This window comes from Salmo salar, chromosome ssa17 (genome assembly GCF_905237065.1).
Source record: "Salmo salar chromosome ssa17, Ssal_v3.1, whole genome shotgun sequence".
In the NCBI taxonomy this organism is placed as follows: Eukaryota; Metazoa; Chordata; class Actinopteri; order Salmoniformes; family Salmonidae; genus Salmo; species Salmo salar.
In genome coordinates this window covers 24,520,591-24,533,285 of record NC_059458.1, presented here as the reverse complement: position 1 = coordinate 24,533,285, position 12,695 = coordinate 24,520,591, and the positions used below count along the sequence as shown (strand labels likewise).

Here is a 12,695-nt window from a genome sequence, read left to right as displayed (position 1 = left end):
ACAGTTCCTAAGTCATTTCAATGTACTATCATGACTCAAGGAAAGAGCCTTCAGGTATTATCTACATTTCTGAGCTCTCCTAACTGTTTTGTTTGAAGCACAGCCCTGCATCCCTGGTTCTTCCCCATCACACAATTATTACCGTTGTTGACGCAATCCAAAAACGCTACATTATAAATAACAATCAAGATCAGATGAGCATCATTTGAAAGCTTTTCCCATTGCCAACATGACTAGCTAAGTTATAAAATACCAGCTTACAGTGTTAGGCTTTCACAAGGCACTTCAGTGAAACAGATAGTAATTTTGGTGCGCAGAGAACTGAGTTATGAGCGTGTGAAGACAACGAGCTGCGGAACAATATGACTAACATCGGCTCATTCTTTTCAGATGTCATCGTTGGAACTGTACATCAGACAGTGATCATAAACGTTGACACAGGAAATGACAAACGTTTTATGATATGGAAATGTGAAGCGGGTGTGTGGTTTGCTTGTATGACATTAAAAAGCGGTAATTATCTCACATCTCATCTTCCAGAACACATCAAGTCCCTTTTCATTTACAACATTCGCCTCACTCAGACAACAGAAGGAACTGTGGAGGAACGTGCAGCCTTTCTAATTGCTAGAGATGATTAAACCCCCATGTTGGCTGAATGGACATAGACAGGGATGGGGGTTCATGTACTTGTTAACAGTGAGGTCTGTGTCCCATTGATCTCATGAATGTTCATCAGTCTGGCTTCAGGCCAGGTCATAGCACGATATACAGTGGTGGTGCAGAATTATTGGCTCCTTGATAAAGATGAGGAAAAAAACACTATATAAAAATACGGAGCTATATTGTATGCTTCAAAAAATTCAACAATTATATTATTTTATACTAATAAAAATCTCTTTCTCAGAGCAATTGTGTTTAACAAGTAATAACAACAAATCTCTAAAAGATAGGGGTCAGAATTATTACTGGTTCCAATCCCGTTTAGCAAACCCCAGGCGGTGCTATGGTCACATGACACGAAGAGAGAGGTCTTTGGCCACGCACACCAGCCGTGAGTTTGGATTTGAAAGAACAGTGCTTATGCAGAAAATACCTCATCACTAATGTAAAGTATGGTGGTGGATCTTTGATGTTGTGGGGCTATTTTGCTTTCCACTGGTCCCGTTGGCCCTTGTTAAGGTCAACGGCATCATGAACTTTAACAAGTACCAGGACATTTGTGTCAACAACAAGCTTTTTTATAATAAAGTACTTTATTTGAAACACAGCCCTGCGTCCCCACCATTACGCAGTTATATAAGCAATCAAAAAAATGGCCCATTATATGTTGCAATCTGGATCAGATGGGCATCATTTGAAAGCTTTTTCTATTGTCAAAATGACTAGCTAAGTGGTAAAATACAATCTTAGAGACACAGGAAATGTGGTGAGCATAGAATGGAGTCACGAGCGTGTTCCACGGCTAACTTTCTTCACAATACGACAAACATCTGTTCAAAACAACCCAGGGTATGATGCCATGTCATTGTTGGAACAGTACATCAAAACATGTGATCAGAAACGTTGATACTGTAAATGACATAACTTTTATAATATGGACATGTGAAGTGCACATTAGCATGTGGTTTGCTTGTATGACATCAAAGCGATATTTATTATAATCTTCCATGTCTCATCTTTCAGAACAGAGTCCCTCTCCATTTATAACATTCCCCTCACTCAGACAACAAAACATTAGCGAAAGAAGTTCAGTTAGCGTGAGGGATGAGGGCATCTTCTTGTCGCCCCTGGTACTCCCGTTGAGAAGGCACGTCAGCTGAATCCCATACAGCGCTAGAAAGCAGAGACCCTGCGCTCTGATGTCATCTATAGCAGTTTACTATACAGCTGCTGCATTCCAATTTAACTTCTTGGTGACAGGGGGCAGTATTCAGAAATTCAGATGAATACGTGCCCAAATTAAACTGCCTGCTTCTCGGGCCCAGAAAGTAGGATATGCATATTATTATTAGATTTGGATAGAAAACACTCTGAAGTTTCTAAAACTGTTTGAATGATGTCTGTGAGTATAACAGAACTCACATGGCAGGCAAAAACCTGAGAAAAAATCCAACCAGGAAGTGACTTGTAGTTCTTCTATCTAATCCCTGTTCAAACTACAGTGTCTGTGGGGTCATTTTGCACTTCCTAAGGCTTCCATTGGCTGTCAACAGCCTTTAGAAACTTGTTTCATCCGTCTACTGTTACTGGGCAGAGAATAGGAGCTCAGTCAATCAGTGGACTGCCTGGGACCAGTGAGTTGTTTACTGCGTGGGCACGTTTGGCGCGCCGCTCCTTCCTTTTCTTCTGTAATGAATACGCTATTGTCCGGTTGGAATATTATCAACGTTTTATGTTAAAAAGACCCTAAGGATTGATTGTAAACATCGTTTGACATGTTTCTATGAACGGTAATGGAACTATTTGACTTTTCGTCTCTGGTTCTGCATTCTCTCGCGTTATGCCTTTGGATTAGTGACCTGAATGCGCGAACAAAACGGAGGTATTTGGACATAAATATGGAGTATTTCGAACAAAAATAACATTTCTTGTGGAAGTGGGAGTCCTGGGAGTGCATTCCGACAAAGATCAGCAAAGGTAAGGGAAGATTTATAATACTATTTCTGAGTTTAGTTGACTCCAGAACTTGGCGGGTAACCTCTAGGTTTCTTCCTAGGTTTTTGGCCTTTCTAGGGAGTTTTTCCTAGGGAGTTTTTCCTAGCCACCGTGCTTCTTTCACATGCTTTGCTTGCTGTTTGGGGTTTTAGGCTGGGTTTCTGTACAGCACTTTGAGATATCAGCTGATGTACGAAGGGCTATATAAAAATAAATTTGATTGAAATTTGATTATAGCTTGCTTTCATGGCTGAGCTCTGTACTCAGAATATTGAAAAATATGCTTTCGCCGAAAAGCTATTTTAAAATCTGACACAGCGGTTGCATTAAGGAGTAGTATATCTATAATTCTTTCAATAACTGTTGTAAAGTTTATCAATGTTTATGATGAGTATTTTTGTAAATTGATGTGCTCATTCACCGGAGGTTTTGGTGGGAATACATTTTCTGAACATCACGCGCCAATGTAAAATGGGCTTTATGGATATAAATATGAACTTTATCGAACACAACATACATCTATTGTGTAACATTGAGTCCTGGGAGTGTCATCTGATGAAGATCATCAAAGGTTAGTGATTCATTTTAGCTGTATTTCTGGTTTTTGTGACGCCTCTCCTCGCTTGGAAAATGGCTGTGTGGTTTTTCGTGTCAAGGTGATGTCCTAACAATCTAATGTTTTGCTTTCGCCGTAAAGCCTTTTTGAAATCGGAGACTGTGGTTAGATTAAGGAGAATCTTATCTTTAAAATGGTGTATAATACTTGTATGTTTGACAAATTTGAATTATGAGATTTTTGTTGTTTTGAATTTGCCGCCCTGCTATTTCACTGGCTGTACCGCGGATGGGACGCTAGCGTCCCATATAGCCCATACTAGTTAAGGGCTTATCAGTGACCAAATCTGCTATTTTCATACCGTATAGGGAAGAGGTATTCAACTCTTAACCTGGGAGGTCCGGAACCTGCTGGTTTTCTTTTCTACCTGATCATTTAAAAAACGCAGTGGAACAGGCTTTGCGGTCCAGAGTTGAGTTTGAAGGGTATAGGGGCTGTGAGCTTGAAGGGTTACCTAGCTACCATACAGTGTGAAGGGTTACCTACCTACCATACAGTGTGAAGGGTTACCTAGCTACCACGTTGGGGTCCCGGCCCGCCTATCAACTAGCCTCTGTATGCCTCCATGTAAAGGCTGGTCTCGATAACCAGATGAACTTACAGCCTTGCTAATCACTAGCGATGGTTTTAAACACCATGTTGGCTGAATGGACAGAGACAGGGGTTAATGTACTTGTTAACAGTGAGTGTCCCATTGATGAAAGATGGAACCACATTGTGATATAAAAGCCTGTCAGCCTGTCTACAAACCCCTATAAATGGGGAGGGAAAGCCAGACAGCGGGAGACTAAGTGTTATGCATGTCAAATCTTTGGGGGAGGGGTGTGGGGAGATGAAGGGTCATAATCAAATCTGCAATTCGCCGTTTACCGGCGTCTAAATCACACACACAAAAATTGCATAGCTAGTATGGACATTTAGATGAATTCAACCAAATAATATTTACAATGAAAAATAAAAATAAACGCAATAACGCTGATTCAAAAGCACATTATCAGCCCCCACATTTATGTAGAAGCAATGAAATAAGAAGCTCTTTGAACGGTGCCCAACCTAGAATTAACATAAGTAAACCCCACAAAACTGACAAGATCTCCCTGCATCGCTTCACGAACCTCCATGTTATTGACAAAGGCATGTTCTGTAAAAAGTTGGTTCAGTTTGAGGTATACTAGCTAGAGTAAATGGTTTGTTAATCCAAAGTCTCTAATGGCGAAATTGCTAGCATGTAGCTAACACAGCATGTATGTAGCTAAAACAGCATGTATGTAGCTAACACAGCATGTATGTAGCTAACACAGCATGTATGTAGCTAACACAGCATGTATGTAGCTAACACAGCATGTATGTAGCTAACACAGCATGTATGTAGCTAACACAGCATGTATGTAGCTAACACAGCATGTATGTAGCTAACACAGCATGTATGTAGCTAACACAGCATGTCGGCCTCAATGTTCTTAAAAAGGCTTCCGCTCCTTGTCTAATTTTCCTTCATGCCCACCACTGTTAAAGAACTGCAGGTAAAGGTAAAAGTAATTTTCTAAACTCCCCTCCCTCCCTCCCTCCCTCCTATTCTCCAACCTTCTCTTTTCTAAACTCTCCTCCTCCCTCCCTCCCTCATCTCTCCTATTCTCCAACCTTCTCTTTTCTAAACTCTCCTCCTCCCTCCCTCATCTCTCCTATTCTCCAGCCTTCTCTTTTCTAAACTCTCCTCCTCCCTCCCTCATCTCTCCTATTCTCCAACCTTCTCTTTTCTAAACTCTCCTCCTCCCTCCCTCCCTCCCTCCCTCCTATTCTCCAACCTTCTCTTTTCTAAACTCTCCTCCTCCCTCCCTCATCTCTCCTATTCTCCAACCTTCTCTTTTCTAAAATCTTTCTCCTCCTGTGGAATGTGGCCAGTGTCAACTGTGGTCTATGTGCAGCCTTGAGGCTTTTCTCCTCTTCCACCTTCCTCTTTCCCCACACTCCCCCTGTTCTACTCCCCTGGCACTCTCTCCTCCCGTCTCGTCTCTCTCAGTCTGGGTGGAATGTGGTCTCAGTGGCCAGTGTCAACTGCGGTGTATCTGCAGTTTGAGTCAGCCTTGGGGCTAGAGTCAACATGGCCGTGCTCTGTTCATACAGGCCCAGCCCGCTAAGTGAATAATTATACTGGAAGACCACCGCTTCACAGCCCAGCACGGCCGCACCATTTTAGTTTCCACTTCGTCTACTGTCAGTAGAGTACACCTCTCTAAAATATAGAAAGGTTTTTTTTTTGTTCACTCTGGGATTTGTCATGATGTATGATTTAGAAAACATTGGCAGGGTGATAAAAGGTCTGTCACATATTACAGAACCTTTCAATCCCCCCCGTCGGTACAGTAGGACATGCCAGAATAGCAATGGATGTCTGGAACGTTTTAGGTGGTGAAGATAGTCAATATTAATATCAGCAGTTCATCTAGAACTCAAATAACGTATATCTTCTCAGTGCTGCTTTGCTGAAGTGAACCTCACAACCCCCCTCACAGCTTTACAGTACCTCTCAGAGCCCTGGGGATTCCACTGAGGGGGCAGCAGAACCCCTGACAGCCTAATTTGGGTTTGATTAATGGTGGGAGGCTCTAATACTATCTAAATGAGGGGAGGTGTGAGCCCGCAGAGAGCCTACTGGACAGTCCTCTAGCAGAGCAAGGTGTGAGCCCGCAGAGAGCCTACAGGACAGTCCTCTAGCAGAGCAAGGTGTGAGCCCACAGAGAGCCTACTGGACAGTCCTCTAGCAGAGCAAGGTGTGAACCCACAGAGAGCCTACTGGACAGTCCTCTAGCAGAGCAAGGTGTGAACCCACAGAGAGCCTACAGGACAGTCCTCTAGCAGAGCAAGGTGTGAGCCCACAGAGAGCCTACAGGACAGTCCTCTAGCAGAGCAAGGTGTGAGCCCACAGAGAGCCTACAGGACAGTCCTCTAGCAGAGCAAGGTGTGTGTGTTTAGTACCTGTCTTGCGGAGGGGGAAGTCGTCTCTAGCGTTGTAGATGCCCAGGACAGGGTGGTTGTAGGTACCCATACCAGTCTGAGGAGGAGAGCTCTGGTCCAGGGAAGTGTGCTGAGTTTTCCTGCAGCAACACACACACACACACACAGAGAGAAACCATCAGATCCTTCATTTCAACATTTTTTTTAGCCTTTATTTAACTAGTTAAGAACAAATTATTATTTACAATGACAGCCTAGGAACAGTGGGTTAACTGCCTTGTTCAGGGGCAGAACGACAAATTTTTACCTTGTCAGCTCTGGGATTCGATCTTGCAACCTCCCGGTTACTAGTCCAACGCTCTAACCACTAAGCTACCTCATCACACAACACCGCGGTGGGGGGGGGGGGTCTCAATAGTCTAAAGCCACGACCTCACTCCTCACACAGGATTAAAGGATAAGGTGTGTCTCAATAGTCTAAAACTGTGCCTCAGTAGTGGGTAGGGCAGCCTGAGGTACAGCCTGAGGTACAGCCTGAGGTACAGCCTGAGGAGTTTGGTTTCCAGTCAGCCTGGGCTGGAAGATGGGCAGAACAGAGGTTAGCTAGTGCTACAGAGCAGGACTGATCTCAGGCAGTAAGGTAAACTGTGCTGGCCCAGGCCCAAACCCATGTTCTGGTCTAGCGAACACACTCTGTGGTGCATATACCTCCCCTCTCTACCTCTCTTCAGGTCTGAACGACTGGCAGCTTTAAAGTGCTGAGAGACTCTTTACATTGAGAGAGGGAGGGAGAGAGAGACAGTCCTAATAATACTGAATCAATACTCCACTGGGTCATTATGGTAGTAGTGGAGAAGTGGTTTACTGTATGTGTGTGCTGAGTGCTGGATGATTTTACTAAGACAATTGCAAAACAGTGATCACACAGTTTCTACTAAGGACTTCTATAAACTCTTATAAAACATGATCGCGCACACAGCACCTAACACTGATCACACAGACCACAGCTGGACGTGGGTTCACACAGCACCTAACACTGAGCACACAGACCACAGCTGGACGTGGGTTCACACAGCACCTAACACTGAGCACACAGACCACAGCTGGACGTGGGTTCACACAGCACCTAACACTGAGCACACAGACCACAGCTGGACGTGGGTTCACACAGCACCTAACACTGAGCACACAGACCACAGCTGGACGTGGGTTCACACAGCACCTAACACTGAGCACACAGACCACAGCTGGACGTGGGTTCACACAGCACCTAACACTGAGCACACAGACCACAGCTGGACGTGGGTTCCACGGCTCGATAATAAACACTCAAGGCTTAGGAGGGAGAGCTCCTCTCAACAGGACCAAATAGTCTGCTGTGTCCTCCGTGTGTGTGTGATCTCATCCCCACACAGCTGATGGGACAGGAATGGTGTGTGTGTGTGTGTGTGTGTGTGTGTGTGTGTGTGTGTGTGTGTGACAGTACTCACCCGTACCAGTAGCGGGGGTCGTTGGGCAACCCCCCGTGGTTGAGACTCCTCTGGGCCAGAGCCTTCTTCTTGTTCAGCACAAACTCCTGCAGTCGCATCTTCACCTCCGTACTGGCCACTGCACCTGAGAGGGGGTACATGGTACCAGGGTAAGAAGACACTCCAGCCTCCAGCACTGCAGATGGGACAGATCACTCACACCCAACTCCTGGCCTTAAGGCCCTTCACATAGATCAAGAAGGAAAGGGTAGACTTGAGCAATATGCTAGCAGAGTGAGGGAGAGGTTAAAGGGCGTCGCTGAAGGTAGGTGTGAGCTCTGACGCCATTTCAGGCAGAGTTTACTAGGAGTCTATCTATCACAGACTCCCATTGATATGATGGGCCATTCAAACGGTCACGTTTCCAGTTCCCAAAGCTGTGCAACACACTGCCATCTGGAATCATTGGGGCAGTGAAGCATTTTCTCTTATTTTGGCTCTATACTCAAAGTTTGGATTTGAAATCAAACAATGACTATGAGGTTAAAGTGCAGACTGTCATCTTTAATTTCAGGGTATTTTCCTCCATATCATTATAACTGGTGATTGTGCAGAGAGAGAAGATGAGGATCTAGACAAACAGAATCAGAGAGAGAGAGAGAGACAGAGAGAACCCTCAGCTCTAGACTAATGAGGGTTGTATCAGACCAAACTCCTCCAGGGCAGCTGCCGTTTCCATCCTTCCTGTCTGGTGACCCTGTGTGTGTGTTTCGCCCATCCAGATCACTAGATGATTAATGAGCCAGTGGCCTTGTGGTGACGAGGCCAGCCCTCTACCTGTAGCCTGCTGTCTGTCTCAACACCTCTCCACTGACAGAGAGCAGGCAGCATGGCAACACCAGACAAGCCCATCCACTCTAGGACAGAGGGATGACCGGAATGGAGGTTGGTCTGGTGAGAGAGATATATATACACTGTCCTCCGTAATTACATCGACAGTGAAGCTTTGTTTCTTCTTTGGGCTCTATACTTCAAAAGTTTGGATTTGAAATCAGCCAATGACAGAGGTTAAAGTGCAGACAATCAGCTATAATTTCTGGGTATTTTCGTCCACATCAGGTGAACCGTTTAGAAATTACAGCACTTTTTGTACATAGTCGCCCCATTGTAGTTGTACTAGTAATATTATAATGTATTGTTCCAGCAGCTTACTCTCCTGTCCTCTCTCCTTGTTCTTCAGCAGCTGTAGTTTCTGTTCTCGCTGGTGTTTCTCCAGTTCCTGCTCCAGACGGTGGTTCTCCATCTTCCTCTGGTGCTCCAACAGCTCCTGCTGATGTTTCAGGGCCAGGAGCTCCTGTTGGTGCTGCATGGAGAGGAACACAACGTTACTACAACATTAATATAACATCCTGGGCCAGGAGCTCCTGTTGGTGCTGCATGGAGAGGAACACAACGTTACTACAACATTAATATAACATCCTGGGCCAGGAGCTCCTGCATGGAGGGGAACACAACGTTACTACAACGTTAATATAACATCCTGGGCCAGGAGCTGCTGCATGAGGGAACAGCGTTACTACAATGTTAACATAACATCCTGGGCCAGGAGCTCCTGCTGGTGCTGCATGGACGGGAACAACGTTAATATAACATCCTGGGCCAGGAGCTCCTGCTGGTGCTGCATGGACGGGAACAACGTTAATATAACATCCTGGGCCAGGAGCTGCTGCTGCATGAGGGAACAACGTTACTACAACATCCTGGACCAGGAGCTCCTGCTGCATGGAGGGGAACACAATGTTACTACAACGTTACTACAACGTTACTACAACATCCTGGGCCATGAGCTCCTGCTGCATGAGGGAACAACGTTACTACAACGTTACTACAACATCCTGGGCCAGGAGCTCCTGCTGCATGGAGGGGAACACAACGTTACTACAACATCCTGGGCCAGGAGCTCCTGCTGCATGGAGGGGAACACAACGTTACTACAATGTTACTACAACATCCTGGGCCAGGAGCTCCTGCTGCATGGAGGGGAACACAACGTTACTACAACGTTACTACAACATCCTGGGCCAGGAGCTCCTGCGATAACGTTATTTTACTACAATGTTACAGCAACAGTACTATAATGTTAACACTACTGTTCGTTCTGGGGCCAGGAGTCAATGCTGATTTCTCCCTCTCTCCTCTCTCCTTGCCCCCCTGCAGGTCTTGTCTCTCGCAGCTATCCCCCATTCCTGACACGTTCACCCAAGAGAACATGCTAGCTCGGTCACCTCACGCTATCACAACACATCTATTCAGCCTCAGCCCAATCACTGTCCATGCAAATGTTCCCAGCGTGTTTACAGGAACCAGACCACTCCAGTCAATACGTGAATAACCTTTCCTCTCTGTACTTACCATGGACCCTCTACATCACGACCAAACTGAACCATTAGATCCACACACACACACACACACACGACCCCCTGCTCTCTCCTTAGTAGAGTGCCCAACTCCAATATTTGATTAATTTGATTGGACGTAATTTGACGGGGATGTTTGTTATTGCCTTGGATGGTTTAGTTTATTTAAATAAGCGCCTGCTAGCGAGGACATGCAGCCGTGTTTACCGTCAAGGGAAAGTGACTGGAATAAGAGTCCTGCTGATGGATACATTCATATGGGAGGTGAGGAGGTGCGTGAGAGAAGGGCAGCAGCCAGGCACGGTATGCTTTTGGATAGGTCCCAAACTTTCCCTCTTTCAATACTCAAGGGCCAATGGAAGGGAGTGCTTTAAGTTTGGAATCCAGCCTTTGGTGCATTTAAGGGGAGACACCTTTAACCTAAAGGCACCTTAACCTAAAGGCACCTTAACCTAAAGGCACCTTAACCTAAAGGCACCTGAACCTAAAGGCACCTGAACCTAAAGGCACCTGAACCTAAAGACACCTTAACCTAAAGACACCTTAACCTAAAGACACCTTAACCTAAAGGCACCTTAACCTAAAGACACCTTAACCTAAAGACACCTGAACCTAAAGGCACCTGAACCTAAAGGCACCTGAACCTAAAGGCACCTGAACCTAAAGGCACCTGAACCTAAAGACACCTTAACCTAAAGACACCTTAACCTAAAGGCACCTTAACCTAAAGGCACCTGAACCTAAAGGCACCTGAACCTAAAGGCACCTTAACCTAAAGACACCTTAACCTAAAGACACCTGAACCTAAAGACACCTTAACCTAAAGGCACCTTAACCTAAAGACACCTGAACCTAAAGGCACCTGAACCTAAAGGCACCTTAACCTAAAGGCACCTTAACCTAAAGGCACCTTAACCTAAAGGCACCTTAACCTAAAGGCACCTGAACCTAAAGGCACCTTAACCTAAAGGCACCTGAACCTAAAGGCACCTGAACCTAAAGGCACCTTAACCTAAAGACACCTTAACCTAAAGACACCTTAACCTAAAGACACCTTAACCTAAAGGCACCTTAACCTAAAGACACCTGAACCTAAAGGCACCTTAACCTAAAGGCACCTGAACCTAAAGGCACCTGAACCTAAAGGCACCTGAACCTAAAGGCACCTTAACCTAAAGGCACCTTAACCTAAAGGCACCTTAACCTAAAGGCACCTTAACCTAAAGGCACCTTAACCTAAAGGCACCTTAACCTAAAGGCACCTGAACCTAAAGGCACCTTAACCTAAAGGCACCTGAACCTAAAGGCACCTTAACCTAAAGGCACCTTAACCTAAAGACACCTGAACCTAAAGGCACCTGAACCTAAAGGCACCTTAACCTAAAGGCAACTTAACCTAAAGGCACCTTAACCTAAAGACACCTTAACCTAAAGACACCTGAACCTAAAGACACCTGAACCTAAAGACACCTTAACCTAAAGACACCTGAACCTAAAGGCACCTGAACCTAAAGACACCTTAACCTAAAGACACCTTAACCTAAAGGCACCTGAACCTAAAGGCACCTGAACCTAAAGGCACCTTAACCTAAAGGCACCTGAACCTAAAGGCACCTGAACCTAAAGGCACCTTAACCTAAAGACACCTTAACCTAAAGACACCTTAACCTAAAGACACCTTAACCTAAAGGCACCTTAACCTAAAGACACCTGAACCTAAAGGCACCTTAACCTAAAGGCACCTGAACCTAAAGGCACCTGAACCTAAAGGCACCTGAACCTAAAGGCACCTTAACCTAAAGGCACCTTAACCTAAAGGCACCTTAACCTAAAGGCACCTTAACCTAAAGGCACCTTAACCTAAAGGCACCTTAACCTAAAGGCACCTTAACCTAAAGGCACCTTAACCTAAAGGCACCTGAACCTAAAGGCACCTTAACCTAAAGGCACCTTAACCTAAAGACACCTTAACCTAAAGGCACCTTAACCTAAAGGCACCTTAACCTAAAGGCACCTTAACCTAAAGGCACCTTAACCTAAAGGCACCTTAACCTAAAGGCACCTGAACCTAAAGACACCTTAACCTAAAGACACCTGAACCTAAAGACACCTGAACCTAAAGACACCTGAACCTAAAGACACCTTAACCTAAAGACACCTGAACCTAAAGGCACCTGAACCTAAAGGCACCTGAACCTAAAGACACCTGAACCTAAAGGCACCTGAACCTAAAGGCACCTGAACCTAAAGACACCTGAACCTAAAGACACCTTAACCTAAAGACACCTTAACCTAAAGGCACCTTAACCTAAAGACACCTGAACCTAAAGGCACCTGAACCTAAAGGCACCTGAACCTAAAGAGTTCCATAGAGGTATACAGGGAAAACAAGAAGATTCCATGTCTTTCTCTTTCCAATCCACCAGTGTCTGTCTCCTACTTTCTTTTCCACTCCTTGACCTGTCTTGGTGATTGGTGATAGGCAGAGGTGTGTGCTGCAGTTCTCGGTGTGTGAGCTGCAGGTCTCGGTGTGTGTGTGTGTGTGTACAGGCTCTGAATGGGGCTGATTGAGCCTGGGCC

General features: G+C 45.3%; 1 protein-coding gene across 1 annotated transcript in view; it reads right to left on the bottom strand.

Moving 5' to 3' along the window:
• The window catches only part of LOC106575618 (histone deacetylase 4), a 75,821-nt gene that overhangs the window by 25,821 nt on the left and 37,305 nt on the right, over nucleotides 1-12,695 (bottom strand). The window contains 3 exon segments of the mRNA XM_045699149.1: nucleotides 6,251-6,369; nucleotides 7,720-7,843; nucleotides 8,911-9,061. Of these exon segments, the coding sequence (XP_045555105.1) occupies nucleotides 6,251-6,369; nucleotides 7,720-7,843; nucleotides 8,911-9,061 (394 nt within the window).